Here is a 27392-nt window from a genome sequence, read left to right as displayed (position 1 = left end):
TGTTGTACGATTAAGTGATTCGTTCTTTAATATATATTTTTAAACTGTTATTTATTATTCGTGTGACTGCGGCGACGGGGATTCGTGTGTATCTCTCGGTCGTGCTCAGCCCCAGCCAGCATAGCAATCCGATTTAGACACTCGTAACGAGAGCGCGTTTTGCCGTTTGTTGTGTGATTCTCGGGAAATAAAATCTTGTGTGTCTGCAGATGGGAATCTGCGGCTGCCGGCTCCGCTGGTCGGTGTAATTTCTGCTGCCGTCACAGACAAAACGGACACAGCAGCAGCGAACCGCAGAGGAAGCAGAGAGAAAGAAAATAGGCATCGCAAAGCGGGAATCGCAAGAAGTTGTCCGCTACAGAAGTTGTGGCCACGGCAAGCAAATCGCCAGCCATTCGCCTTGGCGGATGCCGTCGTTCACTTGTACGTTCGTTCGTTTGTGCGCTCGTTCAGATGGTCGTGCGTGTTAGTTGGCTGGGACAAGGATTACTGCCGTGTGTTCGCGCGTTGATTAGTTGGCTAGAGTGTGGTCAGTGAAGGTACTTTGCCACAGTGACAGTGTCTGATATTGTTTGACGTTCGCGTTTCGCATCCAGAGAAGGAAGAGCGTATCGCGGTGCGTATCAGAAGTGCGAATAATTTATCGACTGGATAGTGTAATCATTGCGGAGGTGCATGAGTTGTGCAAATTGCGTGCGTTCAAAGCGATTGAACGGCCCGAAAATGAATTGGCATCAGTTTTCTTCGTACTGAAATAGTAGAAATGGTTTGAAATATCGAAATACGCACAATACGAGCTGTGTGTGCGTGTGCGTACGTGTGCGTGCGTGTGGTGTGGAGTGAATCAAAGTAAAGGATTAGGTAGAAGGGTGTTTTTCTTGTGATTCATACAGTGATAGTGAAGTGTTGTGATCGTCTCAGCCGATCGCGAGTGATGGATTCCGCGATGGATACTGCATCTACGGCCAGCGATCACAGTATCGCTTCGTCGAACGATTCCAGGGGCCGCAACATTTCGTCCCCGATACAGCACAACCACAACGGTAGCAGCAGCCATCAGCACCAGCTGGACAAAACGCGCACCCCGACGCCCGTGAGTCCAGTGCACAACAGTCACAGCGGCGGCAGCAACAACGGACCACTGAGCAATCATCACAGTAGCCGCCAACTTTCGTCTAGTCCATTGAGCGCCGGCGGTCCGGTCCAAATGATGGGTCACATGGGGCACCCACTAAGCCCTCCGCACGTGTCTACGCCGAGCAGCATGGCTGGCATGGTCGGTATGCCGCCCCGGATGGCACAGAATCTGTCGCATTTGCCGCCCCACGGACTCGGCTTGCTTAACTCCTTCATGCACCACGCTAGTCCGCTTGATCTGATGGCCGCTGCGCACCATCACGTGCCGCCGCGATCGTACAACAGTCCACCGCCGATCTCCAGCTCTGATCCCACGGCAAACGAGTGCAAGCTCGTTGACTACCGGGGCCAGAAGGTGGCCGCCTTCATGATACAGGGTGAAACGATGCTATGTCTTCCGCAGGCTTTCGAGCTGTTCCTCAAACACCTCGTCGGTGGCCTGCACACAGTCTACACCAAGCTAAAGCGGCTGGACATTGTGCCGCTGGTGTGCAACGTTGAGCAGGTGCGAATACTGCGCGGATTGGGCGCCATCCAGCCCGGTGTCAACCGTTGCAAGCTGCTGTCCTGCAAAGACTTCGACGTCCTCTACCGGGACTGCACCACGGCCAGGTGAGTGTTTCAATGCCAACCTGTTGGCAGTGCGCCGACTCATGCACACTTATATGTATAGCAAACCATATTATAGAGCGTATAGGAAGCATGCATTCAGTATTTTGTAGTTATGTTAAGTACTTGAAACACAACATTACCTAGAATGGCTTGCGAATGGTGGTATAGCGGTTCAAATTGTCAGTTATAACTGCGTTGAACATAAAATGTTACACAAAGCATGGAGAGTAAATTGTACGTGTTCTTAGCAAAAGTTAATAACCGTTTAGTGTTTGTTATCTGAAAAATATTTGTTTTGTTGCATGTTAAATGTGAAGCTTCCAAGATTTTCTGTTCAATGGAGATGCAAAGATTGGTACTAATTGAATTATATACAACACCCAGTAAATAGTTGATAATCGATCAAAATTGATAAATAATCTATTCGATAAGAATATTCTTTATAGAGCAATAGAATGTAAAGATTTATTATTGGAATTGAAAATATTTGCAATTGATTTTAGAAAGACTATAATTTCTATCTTTAATCTATAAACAATTTATACACATTTCATGGTACATGTGGCCTTGTAATAAATCCAGTTCAAGTTTGCAAACAATTTTGAAGACCAAAAAACTCCCAAAATATTTGTATACCAATATGCACCTAACACTATTCCAAGCAAGATGAATAAACGCTGCTACAGTACTGTATTACTGATAAAAAAAGGGTTTACAGTCTAGAGCAATATTTGGCGACTGTAGCGGAGAGTTGGCGCTACGTCCAATTATCAAAATTTCAAGCTGCAAAACTTCAACTGTATCAAGTACAAAAACCCTCCCGATCACATCTGTCTCTCGAATTGTACGTAACCGTAAAATGTAAACTATTACCAGCTTGGAAGGCAAAACTCATTGAAGCGTAAAATCTTCTATCTGTTAATCCCTTGTTTGTGCACCGTAGGAAACCATCGGAACCGGTTGCTTCCCACCGTGCTCGCCCGAATCTCACCCGTTCGGTGCGGACCAGGAATAAGGGAACAGTTGGTGCCACCGCGCGTTGGAAAGTGGCAGTGGTAAACCTCAAAATAGTTTGCGGTCATGGGCGGGAAGGGAGGCTAATGCACTCCGTTTTTTTTTTTTGATTATTGTTCATATTGTACACACGTTGTAGCACGTTGCATTCAATATTTGCTACATGCTGATCGGAAACGCAATTGTAGGCACCGTTTTTTTCCGACGGAGAAATGTTTTTCATGTTTGCGCAATTTTGGCAGGGATATTGAACATCAGCGGTGGTTTGCAAGCGTACCAGAAGAGCACCACAACTGCCATACCCGCGGTACAGGATGCGGTAGGTGCGAGTGCATCTATGCTTCCCAAATGCGTCCCTACAGTCTTTGTGGTGAAAATGACGACATTCAGGAGCAAGGATCGCGATCTGAACCCTCTGGGCGATCAGTGGTGAAGTGCTGAGCAGTGGTGGTGGTGCTGGTGGTGCTGGCAGCAGTGGCAAGGAGCAATAACAGAATCGATCACTTTCAACACGGGAAAATGAGAGCGGAGTCGTGATCGACGCCGCGCTCGTCGCGATCGTGGATCGTGGACGGGGGACAGGAAGCTTTCCCCCTTCAGCTAAGCTTGGGTCTCACTGCGAATTGGCAAGTGCTTGGGCGCAGAGCGAATGTAGCAATTTTAATTCGCATCGCGTGGAGGTAACAGATATCGAACACGGTATGCTTGTGCCCCCGCCTGTCCAACGGTTCAACCCGGTTACCGAGCAGAAGATAATGCGGTGGCAAGCAGGAAATGGAGTTTTGCTGCTTTTACGATGCGGTGGCAAATAAGCCGAACGTGTTTATGCCCCTTTCCGAGGGATAGGTTTACAGGCAGAAGAGTGGCCAGGGAAACAACGCGCGTGTGTGTGTGTGTGTGTGTGGGTAGGTTCGAATCGCAAACTCGCAGGATCAGCAGCGATGCGGCAGAGGAGAGTTTCATCTCGCTCGCCTAGCATACATTGTGTAATTATCGTTAACCTGCGTTAAGAAAACGGAAGATATGATTGATGGATTTTCTTTTGAATCGACACTGTAATGAACGCGCACCATTCTTAAATTACGACTACTGTCAGTCGTAAATCTGGAGGGAAAAGGGTAAACTGTGTTCTTGAGCAATAACAGTGCTGATTGAAATCTTCGTTTCAAATTTAGGCATTAGTTCCAGTTAATTTAAAAGGTTCGGATTGTAATTAAACCGAGTCACTACCGTACAGCGCGGCGCTCGGCGAAGGGCATCGATTCCGAGCGCGGGCAAGAAATGGTAATCAGTGATTTTGAACACCGAAGATGCGCGCTGCCCCCGAACACTAGTCCGGCAGCAGCAGCCCGGCACCACTACTAACCCCCACTCGCCACCCTACGTCCAGGTCCTGGCGGTTGTTGGCTGCATCGGAATGCCTTATTTTAATGATCCTAAGTTCGACGAATCGTAATGGATGTTTGTGGCGTCGATGGATAGTTAATTGCCGGCTTGTCGTTAGGACGCAGCGCTATTTGTGCGTAAAGTGTGATACATTGTGTTTCGGCATTAAGATTTGAATACCGTAGCCGCGTGTACTAAAATGGAAGGACGGGGGGGGGGGGGGAACGGCTGAGAGAGAGAGAGAGAGCGGTGAGCAAAGGCTGTAAAATTGGAAATGTTCGATTGCCTCATTGAGGTGGAGGGCATAAAAAACAAAACAAAACAAAACAAAAACGCTAATAATATTTTGTTTGCAAGCAGAAGGTGTAAAGTGGCCCATTCCCAATTAGGAGCGCTTGCCCAAGCATAAGGAATAACAAGTGCAAAGGTATGCCAGTGCATTTCACAAGATGATACAAGTGATACGAGGAATGAGTCGAACTGTTACAATGACGTGATCGTATAAACAGATTGCGTTAAAATTGCTTTGCTTGTACAGGTATTCCCCGATATACGCCATACTCGATAAACGAGATTTCGTTTTATGCGATATTCTAAATTTGATAGTTCTTTGATCAGCAAATTGTACTGATTTGACAGATCAATTGTGAAATGGAAAATAATTTCTCCTTTGTTTGAATTTAAAAATAAAAGGTATAAAATTGTAATCTTCAGTTGTAATCAGATCCAATAACTCATTGAGTGGCTACAACCAACGACTTCAAGCAAAATTACAAAATTTGACTGAAAACTTCGAAATTCGATTTATGCGAATATTCGAGATACGCGATTGCCTCCAGTCCGCATCAATAGCTTATAGCGGGTAATACCTGTATGTATCTTTTTCTTAGCAACATAGTCACCATCGTCGTTTGGGTCGGCCCTTTCGTACTAACCAAATAGTTTAATCTGTTCAAATTGATTTAAAAATGATAAAAAGATTTAGATATAAGAAACACCACACCAAACATAGGTGAACACAGTTTTGTAAAGTAAAATTATTTATTCATATTGAAATAATGTGTAAAACTAAAAAGCATTTTAAGTCTAGCAACACGATACGGATGCCCTTAGGCAGTTAGTTGCGCTGTAGAACAGTACTTAGACAATGGGCGATAGGATCAGGTGTTATTTTGCGACCGGTAAGAGTGTGTACGCCACTTCACGCAACCTTCCCAAATGCAGGCCTTTGTGACGCATACATGTAGTGGCATGTTAGACATGAATGATGAGGTTCCTTTATTATATTATCTCAATTAATCTAGGACGTAATTTTAGCAGCTCACTTAAGTCTGGGGGAATGGCTGCGGGCCGTAATGCAAATGATTCGTAACAAGGCTTTATCACGAAATAAAAATATATGCACATCGAGGCTGCAGATCGCGAGTCGCACCGAAAAGGGGAACTTGGCAATAATTGTTCTGCTGTGCGCAGAACGTGCACTGGTAGCGTATAGACGATATGTATATGTATATATATTTAATGCCTTTTCTTCATGCTAACACCTTCCTGCGTTGTGGCGCTCAGTGTGTTCCATTTGAATTCGTTGCATAATTGGCATACATTATTACTCCTAAATCCGAGTTTCGAGATGTACGGACGGTCGCGGAACATGGGACGGTTACACAGAAAAGCCATGTAAGACGCAAAGTGTAGACATTTTTATTTATGGCGTAGTGGTGGGATACACTTCCATTACCTGCTCCAAAATGCTACCAACGCATCGAGCAAAAATGCTGAGAATAAGAATTTGCGGTAAAGTGAGGAGAAGCGAGCTAATGTGAAATTTGTTTCAATTGGTATAAATTAAATTACCTATAATAACTCGAAACCTCTGCATTCATTAACATGCTGTGCTGTGTGGATGCACGTTGCACCTAGTTGCGCATGGTAAAGCAACAGCATGATGGCAAAAAGTATGTCTTGTACATAATATTGCAAGAAATGCCCGCACAAATAAAGTTCAGTTCCTCACCATTTCACTTGATGTCCATTGAGCCGGTATGGCTGGTATCCGTCATTCGTTCAACATACTTGATGAATTGTGTCACGAAAATCCGTAGCACGATAGCGATGGCGATATGTAAATAGACAAGTCCTTCTCGAGAAAGTGAAATAAGCAACAGCAGCAGTAATAACAACAAGCACATACAAGCGATACTGGGAATGCTGGGCTGGCCGGGCTGGTGAAAATTGTATATCACTGTTGTGATCTTTGAGTGCGACGTCCTCAACCACAAAGCGAATCCGGAGGGTAGAGCAGCATTGGATGGGGGATTAAGTTGACTTCTCCAGCGTTTGCTAGCGCGGGAACATTAGTAGCTAATTCTATTACGCCACGGAAGGGTGCCGATGGTGTCGTAGCGGCAACGAACCGAAGTATGCATTGCCATTGAGCATGGAAAAGAAAGCATTGCCAATGCGAGTTGGGAGGGAAAAATCACGGTTTCCGTGCGTTGAATAGCTTGGACCTGACAAAGAATCGTTTAACATTACGGAGTAGTCATCATTGTTGTTGTTGTCGTCGTCGTCGTCGTTGTCGTTGTCCTCTCCCTCGATTTTCTTTTCGGGCGTGTTTTATTGCGAATTGATGTTGAACAACAGTTTGTCCATAACCTGTTTGTCGTTTGCTGGTCCGTTTGCTGGTGCTGTCGAGGGGAAAGCGTTGGAAACAGATGGGGTGCTAGTGGATGTGGGGGAAGGGATAAAAAGAATGAAGGGATGGGAAGACACAGCACCGGGAGAGTGTGGCATCCGCAGGCAAAAGAGATGCAACAAGGACGAAACGAACGAACGAGCGAGCGAACGAACGAACGACCAAGCGAACGAACGAGGCTGGGCGGAAGGATCCACTTGTGTGCAATCGGATCTCGGAAGATAAGAAGAAACATCGCGGTAGGCTTCACAGAGTTTGGCGCTTCGCTGCTATGCAACCACAATTGCGGTCGCAACCACCGCCTGCTGCCAGGTTTGCGGTTTTACACCTTATGCAATTGCCTCTTCTGTCTGGCTGGGTTGGGTTGGTTGGTGGGTGATTCCAATGGAACGGGGCGCGGACGGAAGGACGGACCATAGAATGCGAGAGGGTGACCCGGGACCCGGGAGTTAAAACATCACCTGTGCCTGTGCCTGTGCCTGTGCCTGTCCGTTTGGCTACCGCTGCCTGCTATTGATATGCATTTATGATCTTAATATTCGACGTAGACATGATGTGCGTGCCCGTGCTCGTCGTGTGCGTGTTGTAGCACACTCTCTGTCGACTCGCATTGCTCGTACGTGTTCGTGTGCTGTGTGCTGTGTGCGTGTGTGTTTGTGTTCGTGCCGTGGTTCGTGCTATGCGCCTTTAAATAGTTTTGGATGTTGTTGTTTACTAACGAATTGATAAATGTAAACGTGTTCCTTTTGTTTGTTGGTATCCGTGCGATTGTGTTAAGATTGTTTATCTTTCATTTTTGTGTTTTTTTTTCTTCTTCAAACAAACCCCTTAGCTAGTTTGTGTGTGTATGTGTGTATTTACAACTTCACTGAATGAATGGATGATTTCTCTTTTTTTAATTTCAGATGCTTGTCCATAAAGCCACCTGAGAGGTATGACTTCCAAAAATGTGCGATTGAATTAATTGTAGATGTAGCAAAACTTAAACCTAGGCCTAGCCAAAACCGTTCGAGATTCGTGTACCCGTGTACGATAAGTAGTGCAGCCGTGCAATGCGCAATGCGCGCTGCAAAGTAGCGTGAAAAGCGACGGTTTTCCTTTTGTGCCTGTATGTATGATGGTACATTTTTCCGAAGGTACGTTACTTATGCGGCAACATGATGCACTTAGGCTAGCGGTTCGTCAAGCGCACCACGCTCTATTCCGTGTCGCTGGTTCAGGAACAGCAGGAACAGAGCGCACACTGAAGCGACGAATGCGAGGAGTCATTTGCGTGTGTACAATGCGTACACACGGTCTCGCGACGTGTTGAAATCAGTCTTAAATGAGTCGCGAAAACAAAAACAAAGCAAAAAATAAAAAAGAATCATCCATTCGAGGACGTTCAGGCGTTCAGGCTCGTTGAGGACCGGCATGGCATGGCATCCAACCATCGACATCGGTTTGCTTTTGGCGTCGGACCGTCTCAAGACAAATCTACCACGTACCCCGTACGAATGTAGGGAGCTACCATTTGAAAGATGCTATCTGAGGCAAAGTGTGTGTGTTTAATTCTTCAGCACTAGCTTCTATTTACGAGGCCGAAGGTGGCCTGAATTAACGATAGTCATCGGGGAGGGTGAAGAAAGCGGGTCGGGGTGGTCTTAAGAGCAGATGGGAGGTTTTTTTTGTTGTTGAAGAGAAGTCAGATGGTTTTCAGGCAAGGAGGCAATAGTGTATGGAGGGATCTAATGGAAAATTTATGCTTGAAAATTAATTTGTAGAAAATATAATTACTATTTTACTGCACCCCGATATAAATCACAGGAGTCTTGGGGAATGTACCGGTATTATCGGGGGTGGGGGAGGGTTTTGCAATACGATAAGTTACAAATGGGTTCCTGCCGCAGTGCCGTCTTGTCTTGTAAAGACAGCAAGGAGCTTGTTTTGAAAATCCATTGCACGGCAAAATCCGGTATAATAAAAATAAAGATAATAAAATGCATAAATCAATTTTCAACCTACAATTACAAGTACTTGCGACTCCCGTGCCACAAGTGAGCTCCGTTTGCCACAACCGACCAAAGTTGGTCTTCATCATCCGGTATCATGCATTCCCCATTTCTGGCCGTTCCCTTTGTACGAAATCATAAATCGTCAGTGGTGGTATTTTAGCAAAGTTCTTAATGCACGTTTCACGAATGCTCACGCAGGAAGCACCGCAATAGGGTAGGATCGTCTTTTTTAATTTAAACTTTTTTTTCACTTGTACGTTGTTTGTTGGTGCAGATGGTAGGATGGAAACCCGGGAAAGAAAGTAAACTTCAAAGTGAGATAGGTACACCCCATTCAGCGGGGCAGCCCATTCGATGAGAGATTAATGGAACAAAAATTGAAAAAAAAAATGTTTTGTTTGACACAAGTACACGATAGTCCTTTGGTTTGTTTGCTTTTTGCGCGAATGCTTCAGTTACAACTATTGATACAAAAGGCCCCACACCTATCGCCTACCAGCGTTGCTGCTAAATGAAGAAAAGCCAAATTACAATATATTCCCATTTTTATATGAATAGATAGATTTGCAACTGAGTCTAATGTTATACTAACAATCTCCCAGTCTTAACTCCAGTAACTCTCTGCTATCGCACAGTTCCAGGCCCGGCAGACCGCCGAAGCGAGGCCCGGTAGGACTCTCGATGCCGACATCGCACATGCCGCATCATGCCCAGTTGAAGAAGCATCGGCTGGACAACGGAGAGTTTGTGTACGAGAACGGACATCTAAACGGTAAGATTGCCAAGATAGGGCAGGCACGGTGTCTATGATTGCATGAGCTATATATGTACATTTAGATTAGAGACCCGCCCAGCGTCAAGTGCTGCAATTGATGGAACATTTCAGAGGGATTATTGTAGCAGTATTTTTGTTGCTGTTGTGATCAATACAATTATTAAGCAATTGTACAGTTGTACTTTGGAGTGTTCCGCCTCAATGAAAAATACTACTTTTTATTATTATTTTGATGCATGGTCGATAGATCATGTGCTAGATGCGGAGGTTCGGTTCAATTCTTTTCTGGTTATGTGGGTAGTACAGAAGTATAACACAGGGATGTCAGGGGTTCTCATACTTTTAGAACATTTTCTTTCTTATAAGAAGTGAACTTGATATGATGGTAATTGGAATCTACAGCACCTATTGAACGATCAGATTAAAAATTCCAATTGGATTCCTTTTGACATTTATTTCCAGTTTGACTGTTCAGGTCGTTACGGCCTATAAAAGCGATGAAGGCTCTTTTGGTGAAAAATAATATACATTTATATGACAAAGGCCGTAAAACGAATTACTGGTGTAGTTTGCTGATAAAAATCTATCTTAATAATTTATTTCGTGAAGTTCATGTAAAACGAATAAAAAAAACAACATTTAAAAAGAAGCTATCGTGCGAAGATTCCTATAGCTTGGTTCACCTAAACTATCTGTAAACGAATGTTGTGGCTTATCGACTACCTCTATTGCTATTTACAAGAACTGTTGCAGTCGCTAAATGCCGGCTGTACTGTGCAGCCCTCTTGCCTTATGTATATATTTATAATCGGGCCAATACAGCTTTACGTAAAGCATTGTGATCATTATTTGCCCGAGCCACGGCGACGGCGGCGGCCATTTTAATAGACGGTATGGGCGGCAAACCTTGGTTAGGCCGGTATATCAGCTATATCACGTGACATATGTGCGGCATTGCTAAACATTGTTACAGCCAGCAATACGCATATTTTATTTCTGCTTGGCATACTTATAATTTGCATAATCAAAAAAGTCTATGGATCGCTGTTTTTTGTGTGTGTGTGTGTGCGAACCGTGCTTTGTGGCGAAGTGGCAAAAGAAAACAGCCGAATCGCTAAATAATTGTCCGATACGATGAAGACTATACGAATATGCTGGTAGAAGCGCGTGTATCGCATCACCTATTATTTGAGCCGTTGCAAAATATTTATGTTAATAGATTTACGGCCTCTATCGAGGTGAAAAGCGATGCAGGCATCAAACCATCAAATCAGACGCATTCCGGGCGAGACTCATATGGATCCCCCCGAACACAGGCACACAGGCACCACAACCAACAGGCTGACGACGATCGATCGATTGTATCGCGAACGACACAGCGAAATATTAGAGAGTCTCGGCAGACGGAGCCGTGGGTACCCGTACCCGGCAACGGCCACGCCGCGTTGTTCGCTGATGATGGTTGGAACAAGGAGAGCAGGCGAATGCAGATGCAGCAGCAGCAGCAACAGCAGCAGCAGCAGCAAAAGGAATACATAATAATAAATAACAGCTGGAAACGTTTAAAATGATTATACATGAAAGGCTCCATCACCAGCCGAAGCCAGTAAGGAAAAGTGCCCGAAGGACGACTGGGATGGCAAATACCCCCCGACGGTTGGCACCGGAGAGGGAAAAGGGAAAAAGCGGCGGCACCGTGTGCGACGAAGGGTGTATCATATTGCGAAAGAATGTGCCAATTCCCCAAACGATTGTCGAGAGAACACTTTGATCGCAAGCCTAGGCTTGGTAGTGGCTGCTTTCCTCTTTGATCCACGTGATTGGATAATGGTTATTCAATTTTGGGGGAGCGTTTGCCCTTTTTCGATTAGCCGAATGACACCCGAAACGGGACTGGGACTGGGTACTCTTAATATTAATAATTCCACGCTCCAAATTCATTGACGCGGCTTTACCGCCGGATTTTTCGTTTCGTTTTCGGTTGTGAAATCCCAGATTTGCCCCGGCTGGATAAGTCCCCGCTGCTGGCAAACGGTTACAATGCACCCCCGACGCATCTGAACCACATACCGTTCATGCAGATGAACCCGCACCCGGCCGCCGGCGGGCACCCGCTGATGAGCCCTGGCGTTAACCCGCACGGCATCCAGCGACCGGACGGGTCGATCATCAAGGGTCAGAACATTCCCGGCATGGAGGCGATTGCAAGGTGTGTTGTGTCGTGTCTGTCCACGAAAGCCCATGAACCCAGTCAGTTGCTCATTCGCAGGTCGCATCACACGGGGATTTGGGAAAATTGCAGAGCTGCCTACGAGGATATAGTGAAGCATCTCGAAAGGTGAGTCGATAGCGATAAACGCAACTCGAAGCAACTGGCAACTGGCGCGCGAGAGTCGGAAGTCATCGTAGCACACAGATAGAGAGCGAGAATAATCGATCGCGGGATCACCCTTCCCGTGCAGAGAAGGAGTAGGGAAAATAAACAATGTTAATGTTGTGCTCTTCGCTGCCAGTTGTCTTCGCTTACAAATCGATCGTAACAGGTTGCGAAGAATGAGTGGTGGGCTCGGTTGTGCATATAATTTATACGTTTCCACTAACATCTCTCTGTGTACGTGTGCTTGTTGTTCCTTTTTTTTTTGCTGCTGCTGCTTTCTCGAAATCATCGTCATCGTCGTCGGGCGTTTTTGCTGATCGCGTGAGCTTAGACTGCGAGAGGAGCGGGGCGATGACAGGACACCAAACGTTGACCACAAGCCGCGAGATCTGAGCTCACAGGGCAGTGGTAAGTGTACAAAACGGGCAGTGTGGTCCCGCCCGATTCGTCACGTGGAGGGCGCAACCCTCGTTGGCCCTGGCCGCGCGTAAAGGGAAGCAAATATAACTCCTTCTGTCATTCCATTTGTTTCCCCCCGGCCGAAACAGGTCCACCGCTGGCAGACTCCCCGAACGGCCAGAGTCCCGCACTGAACCTGTCCAAGTCGGGCGTCGGGGATCATGGGGGTGGTGGCGCTAGCGGCGTCGGAGGCGGTGTTGGTGGCGGCGGAGCTGGCAGTGGCAGCGGAGCGCAAAGCGAACGAAGCAACCCGATCTCACCGGAACCGTCCGTGCACGAGGAAGACGAGAATATGAGTGAAGCCAACATATCCGACACGGAAGAACCGAACGATAAGGACGAAGGTAGGTGCCACCACGATTGCGTGCGCTTGTACGCGTATGCGCCGTTCCCAAAAGCTGCTACACACACTTCTTTGCTTCCGCTGCACTTTACCAACACAGACATTAGCGACTGTGACCGGGACCTGCATTCGCCGGTGCCAGCCGTCATGCCGGTCCCGCAGGATATGGAGGCCCATCGGCAGCAGGCGCTGAACTATTCGAGCTTGGCGGCCAGTGTGGCTGTTGGCGCGGTGCCCACCGGCCAGGACCCGAGCATATCGTCCACCGAGACGCTACTGCGGAACATCCAGGGCTTGCTGAAGGTTGCGGCCGACAATGCCAGGCAGCAGGAGCGTCAGACGTCCTACGAAAAAGGTAAATTTGCGCACAAGCGTTTCGGGAGTTCGCTGTGCCCCTTCCTGCGCAATAACGACGAACGCGACAAGTGATCCCATCCATCCATCTGTATCCATTTTTTGTCCATCGATGATCGATGGGGGCCGAGGTTGGGTTGGGGCTAAGATTGAGGATAACGGTGCGCTCCAAATCGAATTATTCCGGTTGGCAGTGGAGGAAGGTGGCGTAGATGTTTTCTGGGCAGTAGAACCCTTGGTTTCGGGAGTTTTCAGATTCAAATAATACCACTACCCTACAGACTCTCGGTATGTCTGGCTCTGGCCTCCTTCGTACCATCCACGGCCACGATCGCATCGATCGATGCGATGCGCTGCGATGCGATCGGGAGAATTCATGCCCTTTTGCCTTAATATGAATGTAGATAAACGATTTCACTTTATAGGTCCATAATTAAAGATAATTGTTATCGATTTTGCGCCTTTGTTTTTTGCCCCATTCTGGAGGGAGGCTCGGTTTTGTTTTGGCGTGGCTGTGTTAGCGTGGCTGACAGAGCTCGCGGGCCATCGAATTCCGTCCGAAAGGTCCGAATAAGATCAACTGCTTCAACATGTTAGATTTCAATTCCACTCTGTCGTTTTTTTGTTGGTGCTTTCCTCCTCCCCCCCCCCCCCCCCCCCTCCTTTCTTGACGACACCGTGTGTCGGCGGGACCTGTGTGCTGGAGACCCGACGCATGATGGATCTCCCTTTCTTTCTGGGAGACAGAGAGAGAGAGAGACAGAGAGAATCGCAGTTGTGCATAAGTGGTCGTTTTGAAAATTCATCAATTTATTATGTTTCATTCCACCCTTTTTGGGGTTGTATCTTGGAATTTTGAAATTGCATTTCCCCGAGGACGGACGGGCGACAGAGAACGGGCCAGAGCAGAGCAGAGCAGAACAAGTCAGCCAGATCAGTGATCCACTAATAATGATCGTTTGCCAGTTGTTTTATCGTAAAAAGCAATGTTTACGCGAATTAACCTATCATTTTCCGTGAAGGCAGCGTACACTTTTCGATTATGCTTTGCGGTGCATTTTCGGAAATCTCGCCTGGAATTGAACGTCTCCTGCAGTAGAGTGGTATTTTCGCGCGATGATCGATATGATTCCGATTAGCTCGAATTTGATTTAGAAAGAAGGAATAAAAAAAAAAACAAAATGCTACAGATGAGCTACACACAGCGGAGTGTGGTATTCAGCAGAATTTGTTGAGAACACACCAGCTCTGATGGACGGACGTACGGATGGATGGATCAGATGGATCACAGACCCAAGAGGAGGACCCTTGTCGTCGTGTTGGAGTTGGAGCGTTCCGGTGGTGCATTGGGAAGAGGAAGGCAGTTATGAAGAGTTGTTTTAATTATAATTCGCACAAATGTGTATACTTTTCTCCTTTACATATTTATTGTCCGTTTGGCCGTTTTCGCAGCCGAGCTGAAGATGGACGTAATCAGAGAGCGCGAGGTGAAGGACTCGTTCGAGCGTCAGTTGGCCGATGAAAAGCGACTGCGAGGTAAGTCTGCGAGAACGTGATCGAGACCGATTGCGCGATCGCATCAGTGTAGTGCGGGAATGCTTTCCGCTTTTCCTTTCAGGCTCCTTTTTTTTCTCTGCCTTTGATTTGGTTGACGCTCAAAAACCCGTTGCATTTACCAAATGCATCGATTTCTGTGCCAGATTACATCTTTGGCGGGTTCGCCAGAAATTGGTTCGCCGAAGCTGGCTGGGGGCTCGGTCGAAAGGTGCATCGCTGTTTTTTTTGTTAATCTTTTGTTTTACACCGTTTTTGCGTCCCCTATTTTTTCTTCTGTGGGTCCCACCCGGGGCCAACCGATTTTCACTTCTGTCTTTCATTCCCGCTGGTTGGAATGATTGATGAAATTGCGTCAACGATTTAGCATCATAAATCACATAATTTAAAAGACTGGAAACTTAATCAAATGGAAGTAACGTTTTGTTTCTTTTGCGGGATGTGTTTTTTTCGTCTTCTTCGTTTGCTCTTCCCCACCGTCCCTGTGTCCGTTGGCTATGCAGCACTGTACCAAAAGCGGTTCAAGAAGGAGCGCCGATTGCGGATGCAGATACAGGAGCGGCTGGACGGGGAGCGCAAGCGGCGTGTGCAGCTAGAGGACATCATCAAGGCATCCGGCGCGCCGGCTGAAGCGCTGCGAATCATTGCAGGTAAGCGATAGCATCGGATAGAGCCCGGCTGAAGCCATTGAATGCTGAAGCAGCACTCTCTCTCTCTCTGCCCTTGTTATCGGCCCACTTTGTGACATGATACGGGTGTGTTGTTGTTTTGTGTGTTTCCTTTGGGGTAGAAAACATAAGTAGCGATCAGCAGCAGCAGCAGCAGCAGCGCGAGAAGGAGCGTGAGCGCGACTCGGAACGTGAGAAGGACCGGGAAAAGGAGCGCGAGCGGGACCGGGACCGGCGGGAGCAGGGACGTGATAAAGGACAGGAACGTGAGCGAGAGCCGCTGCATCATCAGCAATCGTCCTCGTCGTCATCGGTGGATCGGAATCATCGCGAGCACCGGAGCACTATCGAGGAGTCGTTGCGCGCCGGCGATCGGCATCGCGTCGAGGTGGAGCGCGAGCGGCGGGCGTCCTCGTCCGAGCGGTACTCGAAGGAGGACAGCCCGGCGCCCAACCTGTCGTCATCGTCACGCCCGAGCCAGGAAGTGTCACCTTCCCAGCCCCAGCTCAGCGAGGGCAAATCGTGGAACTATCCCGGGCTCGACATCATGGCCACCGGGGCCTTCTGGCAGAATTATTCCGGTAAGTAACGAAGCGAGACGGTGCGACGGGGGGCGTTGTGGGACGGGACGGGACGTTGGGAGTGGAGCGATTTGAATTATAGACAACAAAACGGGCGAGCGACATTCGATATGCAAATGGCTCATGCATTCATAAAATTTCACAAATTGCATTATCAGCGCTATTGAAAATCGTTGAACCGCGCAATTGCTGTTTGCCAACCGGGAAGCCCGCCCGCAGCCGCTCTCTTTACCGCACCACCGCGAAAACGAAAGGCCCGGGCCCGATTACAACAAGGGGGAAAGCACAAAGTGGCCCTCAAGACGGCATCAAGCATCAGAAGGAGGAACAGGAGAAGAACGCAACAACAAAAAGGATCCGCAACAGCGGGCCAGTCTGCCTTGTGCCTTCCTTCTTCGATACAAATGATGACAATAATGATGTCAATCGTAACGCCGTAACGAAGTTAGATCCATTTTCATAATCATTTTGCAATTTTACATCAATCTATTTATTTTATTTCTTTTCCAACTTCGCTCCGAGGGGATGCGAACGGAAAACTTCTCCCAAAAAAAAAAGGAAAAGGAAAGGGGCGCCACGCACTAATCGCTTTTCTCGGCGAAATGTGCTTCCACTTTCACCGTGGCGGTGCTGGTCGCTCGTTGTTGTTTGATTTGCTTCCCTGTTTCCCCCCCCCAACCTGGTGTTCCGGTAAAGTTGCACTGAAGCGGAGCATTTTTCTTTCTTTAGCCAGCCAGCCAGCCAGCCTTCCGGCAATTTTTGCTCCGCGAGGTTAACAGCAACGACTTGACACAGTGGTGGTACGCACAATTTTTCTGTCGATGAAAAATTTAAATATATATTAAAAGTAAAACAAAGCAAATTGGTCGGTTTCTGCTTCGGCTGGTAGCTGCCTTTTATCATACAGATGGGACAGGTGGGGGGATGGCCACAAAGGGGGGAGGATTTAGGCTGTTTTGTTGTTGCCAAAGTACATGCAACCATAAATGTTTTTTACCATGTTTCTCTGTGTGCGTGTGCGTCATTGTAGCTTCTTGGAACGCGAAGCAGACTACTTTCTTTCTTCCTTGTTTTTTTCCCGCGGGCCCGAGTACGGACACATATACACATTCTCCCGTTTCATTACTTTTGCTCCTCGGCGTCGGATGTATTTGTATTAAATGTTTTTCATAAACATAATCCAATTTATTCATTTTTTTGCCTTCTCCTGCTCGTCCTGCTGCTCGTCCTGCTCGTTCCTCCCGTCGGCTGGGCTGGCAGAGCTCGGCGTTGTGTTATTATATTCAGATAATGGTTATGGTTGACGATGACGGGAAAAAGGGCCAAGGCCTACTACAACCAGGTATAAGGAAAGGGCTGGGGCGATGGTGGTGGTGGTGGTGGTGAGGACGCTCGGCCGGGTGACGAAGGGGAAAAATGGTTCGCTTTCGGCAAATAATTTCTGCGCGGTTCGGCTGGCACGATGGCAGCAGCGAGGAACGGAAGCACGTAGAGGAGGGTTACGGTTTCGTGAAGTGAAAAGCTGCCTGAGTACGCAGTAAATTCATGCATTTCTAAGTACGGGATGGTACGGGGATTTTGGTGGTGTATCCTTTTTTTTTTTTATTTTCCGTGGCTAACGCTAAAAAATCCGAAAATCACATGCGGCGCCTGCCGCAAGGCTTAGCCAGCGAAAAGAAACAACCGTGAAAAGAAAGCGCCCCGGTGAAAGATACGGTATCTGCGAGGGTGCAGCAGCAGCAGCAGCAGCAGCAGTGACGTCGACGGCGAAGGAAAAGGAACGCGTTTTCTTTACTTTTGACGTTTCATGCCAAACAACCCCCTGTCCAACGACAACCCCTGGTGTCTACCGGGCCGCTGCTGCTGCTGCTGCTGCAGTCAAAGTAGGCTATGATATGGCAAGTGAGACATCATAAACAGAAGAAAAAAATTGATTCAATTTCACGCTAGGCTACGAGATGATCCATTTACTTCGGGTGCGCTACAGAGTCAGCAAAAACGGCGGTGGCCCCATCATCGCCCAAGAATCGTTGGTGTGTGTGTGTGTGTACGCTTTGTGTGTTGATTGTAAAGGTGTCCTGAAACGGTTTTTTTTGTTTCCCTTTTCGTTTTTCTTTTGTCAACGCTGCGTCGTCCGTATATTCTTGGGCACTTCCCCCGCCCCGTAAGAAGCAAATTTGTGGGTCGTGGGTGCGCTTGGAGAGCAATTGTAGCGGTGTGGTGTTTTTTTTTTTTTATTACTACTGTACCTATCTGTTGCCTCGAGTGACGATCGTGCCGCGATTTCGCTTGTCACACGCGTAGAGGTAGACTCTCGCCAGGTTGAGGTTGGGATTTTATTTTTTTCATTTTTAATTTCTTAATACTTGCCACGGGATATGGGTTTTGTTTCGCTTTGGGTTTTTTTCTTTCCTTTTTATTAGGTCCCCGGCCGCGCGCTAGGGGAGCCATCACACACCTGCCCCGCAAGCGGAGTAGCTTATTTCGGATTTACAACAGGATTTTCTGCACAATGTCACTATGGTTACGACGATGGGCGTTGGTGGAGTGGCACCCTCGCTCTCGCGTGACATGCACGCCACACTTGAATTGCCGGCAAATCAGTTTAATTCTCCAGGCGATAATCGCCGCAGAAGCGTTTTGTGAGGAAGGAAGAATGCGGCACATTCCGTCATAGTTATGCTGCAAGGCCCCCGGGGTAGAAAATGGGAGTCGTTTTGATAGACGCAATGGTTGTTGGTGGTGTGCGCCCGTGGGAGTTGTACCACGGTTAAAGCTAACTAATTTTACGAAAGAACATTGTTAAAATGTCTTTTGTAATGGAGCTTTGTTTGCATACCCACTAGCAAGACAATAATGGTATTACCAAAAAAAAAAAAGAAGGTTATGAATGCGACGATGTGCAGCAGTGAATGTGAGAGATTGTGCCGCTGATTTGTTCTTTTCCTCTGCTTTTGTGTTTTGTCTTTACAGAATCACTCGCCCAAGAGCTGGAGCTGGAGCGGAAGGCACGGCAGCAAGCCGCAGAGGGGGAAGTTAAAGGGCCGCTGCAGGATCGCTCCAATTACTATAAAAACTCCGTACTCTATACTAGTGCCACTTAGTTCAAATTAATGCTAATCTTTACAACCACATTTTCAACACCACTATTCGTATATTGGTATCGCGTAACACATGTGCAATTATACTAAATCTGCAAGATTCATGCATCTCACGGTAGCCGTGAATATGGCAATTCATTATCCGGACGACCACTACGTAACAACCACTGGCCGATAACATATTTCAGCAAGCAGCAGCAGCAGCAGCACCGTCACATTTAAATGTACATTACATGCAGGTGCATGCCATGACGCACCAAAGCCGTAGGGGAAGCACCGGGAAGCAGCAACGGCGGCAGGCCGAGTATTAAACAATGAACGAAACGTTAAACACACCTTTCTTTACAACAATGCAAACTATACATTTGTACACTGTTCGTGAACCTTCTTCAACTGGCAAGTTCCACATAGAGCGCCACGCCACGCATAGAGCGATGGAGCTGCGGTGTTTGTTTGCTAAGAACGCTAAGAAGGGTCTAGAGACTGCTGTGCACCATGATACGAGCCCGAATAGGAATGATACATAGATAGAGCTTCGGAAAGGCCATAATGTTGCATCCAGCAAAGGAACTTTTTGCGATCTCAAATCTGTGCATGTTGCTCTCAGCTGATTTGATTTCGGTTCGGATTGATCCAACAAGCTGCACGCTCTCCGATGACAGGAACGATGGGTAGGAAGAATTCTGTGTCTTTGTTTTTTTTTTTTTAAATAGAACATTAGAGATAGTCTAGCAGAAGCTGAAGCAGAAGCGGGGCAAAATTGGTAAAAAAGAAAGAATAAAAAAAATCACCCTGAAATAAACCTTTTTACACGAAGTATTGGATAAATAGTATAACCTACGGATGAATTTTCATGGACATCGCTAACATCATATTTAGAACTTGTATAAATAATAGCAGAGCAGAACGTTTCGACTGGTAGACACAAATGCGAACTAAGCAACGCGACTATCGACAAAATTATTCGATAAGAGATAAGAGCAAGCGAATGAGCATAGCAAGGAAGAAAGAACAAAAAAAAAATCATAAGAATGAGAAAACATTTTATAAAATCAATCTTCGTATGTCTTTGTGTTACAACATAGCAGAAGCAGTTGGCAAAGGTGGCAAAAATGGGTTAGATTGTAGCTCACATACAGGAGGTGTACAAATGGATTATTATTAATTGGCCGAAAAGGCAGCAACATCATAAGTGGTTTTTCTTTTAATTATTGCATTTAACCGCTGAAAGGGGTGCAGCTTAATTTTAAATTGTAGCCGTTTTGATTATTTATTTTTCGATTATATTTATCGTTTTAACAGATCCCTCTGGCCCTCTGTGTGAATCACTGTTAGATTGTTGGCAACGATTAATTTCGCTTCTAAATTATCATACAAGCTTATTGTTATGAGGTCTAGGTTTACATAACTGTATTTCAATACACAAAATATGAAATGTGCTATGTGCTACAAAACACAAAATAAACCTGTATTAATTAGCATCAGCGAGTCTTTCCGCGCGGCCTGTTGTGTCATTTGTGTTGATGTCTGGGATGGGATAATAATTCGTTTTTTAAATAGCATGTATTTATTATTTATAAAATCAGCTACACACTGATTGTACGTAATACAAAACTGGCAAAGGTAAGGTAAAAAGAATATCTAAAAATCATTGATATCCACATCGATATCTGGTACCATGGTACAGTCGTCAACTCGTATGACTTAACAACATGCCCGTCATGGGTTTAAGCCCCAAATGAACCATACTCCCGTAGCACTGACTATCCTGACATGGTAACCAATGAGTCACTGAAACCCAAGCCCACTAGTGGGTATAGGCAGGCCTTGACCGACAACGGTTGTTCTGCCAATAGAAGAAAAAGAAGGTTTGTCCAAAGAGTTATAAATGCTGGTATTTTATAAAAGATTCATTTGTATTTAAAATTGTGAGTTTCGTATAAAAAGAATGTTTGTATCTCTCATGGACAAACAATCTCACTGAATAAATCGACTATACGATATTAGAAATACTCCACTGCGGGGCTTACGGCCTTGAATTCGGGACCTTTTTTCGGATCCAAATACAGTGGAGCGCCGTTTATCAGGGTATCTTTTATCCGGCTGTCCGGTTATCCGTGTTGTTGAGAAATGACATATTAATACAAACGTGACATTGTGTTGTGTGGAGGATATTTGAAAAACAAAAATGGTTAGCAGAGCATATAACAAAAAGCAACTATAATTCAAGAACAAATTCAAATATTCTAATTACAAAAATATGAAGCTCCATGTTATTCGAATATCCGGGCGAGATATGGATATATGTACATGAAACATCAGTGAATCGGTGTTTCCAACATTCTAAACCAGCGGTCCGCATTGTACCATTTGATAACAGCATGCAGATCTTCATAAGGGATGAGGCAGCTCTTTCCCCTGTACAGCATTTCAATACAACGGGTTTTTTTTAATATAAGAATTTGGTTTGTGAAATATTTCCAGTATTTTGAAAGATTTCGGCTTGGCAACCACTGGCAGAGAGTCGACGCAGCCATTTTCTTTGGGGAGATAGTTTGGCTGCGTACGTGCTGAACAATTTGTCGTTGAAACTTTTCAAACTGGACTGAATTGTGCTACTGCTTTAAATTTTGCATCTCTGAACCTTTTAGTCGGACATCAACAGTGTGGACATACCTTTCCACATTTAAAATGCCTGAGTGAATAACTAATAAATAGCACTCAATAAAATTCACCGTTGCATCATTGTCCACGCTGGTCACCTTGTTCAGGCTTAGCTGTCCGCTGTCATGACAGCTGTGAGCGAATCGGGGCCTTACCTGCAGTGTGGCCAGATTATTTTGGCAGTTTTCGGTAGGCGCATCAAAATTTTATCGGTAGTTTTCGGTAGGTTAAAACTCGAAACTTAACTGAGTTAAAAAAAGTAAAAGCGAAAGAAGTGTTAAGCGGGAGGGGGGGGGGGTTGGGTACTAATGCGCAAAATCAAAGTTCCATCTCACGAGAATATGCATCCTTTATCTGGGATATGGATTAGATTTGGTTCAGCGGTTACACAAATGAAGGTCTTTCTGAAGTGTCGATGTGAACATTGTACTGGGAATTCTAAGCCAAAGAAGGACTAAGATGCACATTTTTTTCTCAGTGGTGACAAGTTCTTTTTCTTGGGGCTCCACGTGACCGCTTAGGGCCGCAGCAGTGCTCCATTGGATACGATTTAATCGTACGTGCTGTCATTAGATTTTCGCTGGATTATTTAGATTGATTTGATTGTTTGGCTGAGTTTTATAGTTCAATGATTAAAAAATTGAGATTTTTTCCTTCAAACCCTAAATATATATATATACATCGATATTTCTGGTCACTTTGCCCACAGGGCAAGGCGAGCTTTTTGGCGGCCACCGTCGCAAAACCGTCGCAAAACGCCAAAACCGACGTCGCATGTACTGCAAAGCGACGTCGCCAGCGAGCGAAACTCGCAACGATTTCGAGGCGCTGGCGACGGTCGTTTTTGACGTTTTGCGACGGTTATTGACCTTTCGAGCGAGCTTTTGCCCTCCGGACCAGTGTGGCCAGATTATATTGGCAGATTTCGGCAGGAGCAGCATTGAGAACGCAACCATTTAAATTTAATCCATTATTTTAACGATCAATTTCTTTTTACCCTACTAGCATAGAGAATGAAAAAGTGTGCGTCTTTTATAAATAATGTAGGAGGTTTGAAGTAAGATTGTGTGAAGCTATAAATTAAAATGTGCGTTTAATTTGCAATAAAAGTGATAAAATATTTATAAACCAAGTTTGATGTGTTAAAGTTTTTCTTTTGATTCGGGTGCACCAGGTCCGTGTAAAGGGAAGCGCACAGCGCGCTAAGAAAGAAACGAGCGGGAGGAGGTTTCAGTCCAGCGCAGGAATCAAGTGGGGTAACAATTCAGCGCAGCGCATGCCGAAAGAAACGGAAAGGAAGGGGTATAAGGAAAATACAATAAAACAGCGCGAGCGAGCGTTCTTTTCAGTGAGAGCGTCTCGTGTGTTTTAAAGGCATGCAAGAGAGCGCCGGTCTGGTGGTACAGTGGCAACTCGAACGACTTAATAACATGCCCATCATGGGCTCAAGCCCCGAATATACCGACCCCCCATAGGTAGGACTGACTATCCTGCTATGGTAGCAATAAGTCACTGAAAGCCAAGCCCACTTCACTAGTGGGTACAGGCAGGCCTTGACCGGCAGCGGCTGTTGTGCCAAAAAGAAGAAGAAGGAACAAGAGAGCGCATTCTCTCTGTTGTAGCGCTCCATCCGCCATTTTTAATTTTCAGCCCAAAACAACGGACTTCGGATCCGATCATGGGCCGGACCCCCACCGTGTGTTTCTACCTACCCCTCGCCTGGAAATTTCATTCTCTTTGTCTGTCGGGTAAGCTTTAACCGCCGACAGCGAAATGCAAATTCAAATTCAAATGATTTTCTTTGACGAGCAATTCTCGGAATCCATTCAACTGACATTTTCTGCTTATTATGAACATTAAATTTTAACAGATAAAAAGTGCCAGGCAAACAAACGTGCATCAGCGCGATAAGTAACAAATGAGGTTAGAAATCCTTGAAACAGCATCCCAAGCGCCACAGATTAAGCTTAAACGAATGAAAAATCAAATATCTGTGATTTTCGGTAGGATAAATGGAAAATCGGTAGTTTTAGGGCGGTCATCTGTGAATCGGTAGGCATATAAAAAATCGGTAGGAATACAGATAAATCGGTATTTCTGGTCACTCTGCTTACCTGATCTTTGCGTTGAAAACGTCACGCAATTTGTTGGAAGGTGTAAACAAAGCGGCCATTCGGGCAAAATATTCATGGGATTTTTATTTCTCTAATTTGCTACAGCCGGTCTTCTCGCTAACTAAAAGATATCTCCCATCGAATAGGCTAGTAATAACGCCCGACATCTGCTACTGTGGCGGACGAACCTAGTATAGTGTAGTTATTGGAAGATTCAAGCAGGCAGGCATGAACGAAAGGACGGTGCGGCGTTGTTTGCGAATATGTTTCGCATTTTTATGTGTTAATAGTGTATTTGCTTTTCCGGAGCAAGGAAAATGGGATTTTGTGTTAACGAAGGTATGTTTCTTTGGAATCGTCAATTCGAATGGTTTCTTGTATCTGGGCAAACGCAAACGGGAAGGGGGGTGCCACGTTCAGCAGACGACAACGCACAGAATGGTGAGGAAAACAAATGACACATATTTGCTGCTTCTTATCATTTTAGCGGAACACGTATATTCCAATACCGAAATCACTGTACGATGGATTCAGCATTTATGTACAGGGTAAGTGAAAGGCTGTAACGCGGTCAGCGTTTGAAGTCGTCGGCGCGGGTTTGCTTATCATCACTGCCAACTTATCAATGACATTATACCGTAACTTCCGTATGTTTTCATTTTTTTGCATTTTAAAGTCACTTGCGAGGCAGCACAGACCCGAACGAGTGCCAGCCCGGAAGTACGTGTGAACATTTCCTGGAGCCTGCGGGAGCTAAAATGTTGGCAAGAATATGTGAGCTATGTGAGTGAGGTGATCGAATCTGCGAGCTGCTGCGTTCCGGATTGTAACTTTGTCCTACTTTTGCCCTTTTTAGTCCTATTTGCTTCAGGATGAACGTTTTCCTACGCGAAACAACATCACGCAGATCGACTCTGCAGTGTATCCGAATGTGTGCAGCAATGATCGGCACATTGTAATTCCGGAAACAAAGTTCGCTGCAGTCAACAGTCCCCTTCCGGCACCGTCTCGAAGAAGCATCGGATCGGTAAGAAGCATCAATCAAAGTAGGCGAATTGCAACCAGGAACTAAAGCTGCTGTAAACCTCTTTCAGCCCAACAGTGAACAGCAACCGGTGTTTACAGTGACCAAGGATGGACTTTACATCTTCATTTTGCGTATAGAGCCGGGAGAGAAGGATGGCGGTGCACGTGCGAATGGAGAGCAGGAAATGTTCGATGACTACACGGCGAGTGTACATGTGGAAATACGACGCCCGAGTGGCTATTTGTCAGCCGTTGATTGGCCGCTTTTACCGGTCAGTGTGGTGGAGTGGTAGTATGAAGTACGACTGAGCTATTCATGCCCTTTTCTCTCCGATTCACAGTTTTACGGAGCTATGTGCTTGGTGTATGTACTGCTGGGCATCGTATGGTTGACGGTGTCCTTTTTACAATGGAGAGATTTGCTTCGTATCCAGTTCTGGATAGGAGGCGTAATTCTACTGGGAATGTTGGAAAAGGCCATGTTCTACGGGGAATATCAGAGCATCAACTCAACCGGTGTGTCCGTGAAAGGGATGGTGCTGCTCGCGGAATGGGTGTCCTGCGGAAAGCGAACGTTGGCCAGAATGCTTGTGATCATAGTGTCGCTCGGTTTTGGCATCGTAAAGTACGTACGCCGGACTTGAAAGGTTAGTTTTTTCATTATATACTTATTTACACTTTTGTTTATTGTAGACCACGACTGGGGCCAATGTTGCATCGGGTGGTTGGGACAGGGGTGCTGTATCTGGTACTAGCGTGCGTTGAGAGCTTTTTGCGCATCATGCACACGAAGAACGATCCCAGCAACCAGATACTGGTTGCTAGTATACCGCTTGCCGTACTAGACTCCGCCATTTGTTGGTGGATTTTCACGTCCCTTGTGCAAACGACGCGCACTTTGCGTCTGCGACGGTATGTATGCAAAGAACGTGCATATTCTACGTTGCGTGTGAGTTTTATCAATGAACACGTTGCATTTTGTTTTCAGGAATATGGTGAAGCTATCGTTGTACCGACATTTTACCAACACGCTCATATTTGCTGTGCTCGCTTCCGTGGTGTTTATGCTGTACTCCATTAAGGTGCACCGGTTTGCCGACTGCTTGACGGACTGGAAAGAGCTGTGGGTAGACGATGCGTTTTGGCACGTGCTGTTCTCGACCTTGCTACTCGTAATCATGATTCTGTGGCGACCGACGAACAACAACCAACGTTACGCGTTTACCCCACTGCTAGATAACCCTGAGGACGAGGATGATGGTATGTTTTGTGATTAAAATTAAGTACATTAATTATGTGAGATGCCTTAAATTTGGTTTGAATTTACATTTTAGAAGAGGAAGAACAATTCGTCTCCGACGCGTACGGTGTAAAGATGCGCGGCACAAGGAGCAACTCGCCGAAACCGAACGCCAAGAGTCCGACGACGGACGAGGAAAATTTGAAATGGGTAGAAGATAACATACCGGCTGCTATCGCGGACGCGGCGCTTCCAGTGTTGGATTCGGACGAGGAAATTATCAACACGAAATTTGAGGTCTCCAAAATGCAGTGAACTACACCGGTCGATGGAGGAGCGTCATCGACATCCTATGTTATATATTATAGAGTGTAGTGAAGTAAGCTTGCCAGGTAATAATGCAAACTGTTTCAGTACTTTACATTGAGTTTCGTTCTAATCGCTTACGCATTAGCGGCATATGCAAGGACATCTGCAAGACAGTATGGAATGGAAGGGGAATTAGATTGAGTTCTAGTAGTACCTCCTCGCCGGAGGTACTTTGCATATGCGATGCGACTGTAAGGTGATACTACTTCGAACGGCACTAGTCAAACGATATATTTAACGACCCACACATTGGACACATTGGACGAAACGACGAACGAAGGATGGGACAGAAAGTATCGTACTATTCGAAGATTAATAGTATAGGGACCCGATAGAATTCGAAAAGACGGTTAGATTAAGTTCTTACGTGATTGGGGCTTCGTTCGACTTTTTCTTTGACGTAAGTTGTACGCGGTGATTAATTTCGTTGCGTTAATAATGCATCAATTAAAGTCTGATTTGGTTCAATAGAGTAGCTAACAGTAATATCCTCTCGATTATTATTATTAGCTCGTGAGATACAATCGGCAATTTGATTGTTTCTCAAAAAGAGCTACTAATTGATATGCTGCAGGGTGTTTTCATAGTAATTTAATATCTCTTGCATACCTAGAACAGAGAGTATGTTGATTCGACATTTTTCTTTCGTTTGCACTGGGCTTTGACAAAAAACGATGGTGTTATAGTATTGCTTCTCTATAATTTCTATAAATATAGACAGTCTTATGAGCCACAGTCTCCAAATTGTCCTTGTGCGATTGTAGAGAGATAATGACGCATGAAGTGTAAGGTAGCCTAATAAAGAATACGTCTAATCATTCAGTCCTAAATCGTTTTAGAGAAATAAGTTTGATAAAGTTTATCCGAAAGGATGCCGGAATTGACCACCGTACTAATCTAAATTACTTACCACATTCTGGAGGTGCTAA

General features: G+C 45.8%; 1 protein-coding gene across 1 annotated transcript; it reads left to right on the top strand.

Annotated features, from left to right (window-relative positions):
• Nucleotides 1-26511, top strand: LOC121595221. Its single transcript, XM_041918992.1, has 19 exons — nucleotides 1-1749; nucleotides 7750-7776; nucleotides 9441-9610; nucleotides 11609-11822; nucleotides 11883-11951; nucleotides 12322-12398; nucleotides 12539-12793; nucleotides 12893-13147; nucleotides 14599-14682; nucleotides 15204-15350; nucleotides 15491-15949; nucleotides 18923-19029; nucleotides 24525-24611; nucleotides 24685-24855; nucleotides 24923-25126; nucleotides 25196-25479; nucleotides 25548-25766; nucleotides 25843-26114; nucleotides 26189-26511. The coding sequence occupies exons 1-19, from the start codon at nucleotides 935-937 to the stop codon at nucleotides 26407-26409; spliced, it is 4137 nt and encodes a 1378-aa protein (XP_041774926.1). The 5' UTR covers nucleotides 1-934; the 3' UTR covers nucleotides 26410-26511.
• The last annotated feature ends 881 nt before the right edge of the window (nucleotides 26512-27392 follow it).

The sequence above is a fragment of the Anopheles merus genome, chromosome 3R (assembly GCF_017562075.2).
Source record: "Anopheles merus strain MAF chromosome 3R, AmerM5.1, whole genome shotgun sequence".
Lineage (NCBI taxonomy): Eukaryota > Metazoa > Arthropoda > Insecta > Diptera > Culicidae > Anopheles > Anopheles merus.
This window is presented reverse-complemented; position numbering and strand designations above follow the sequence as displayed.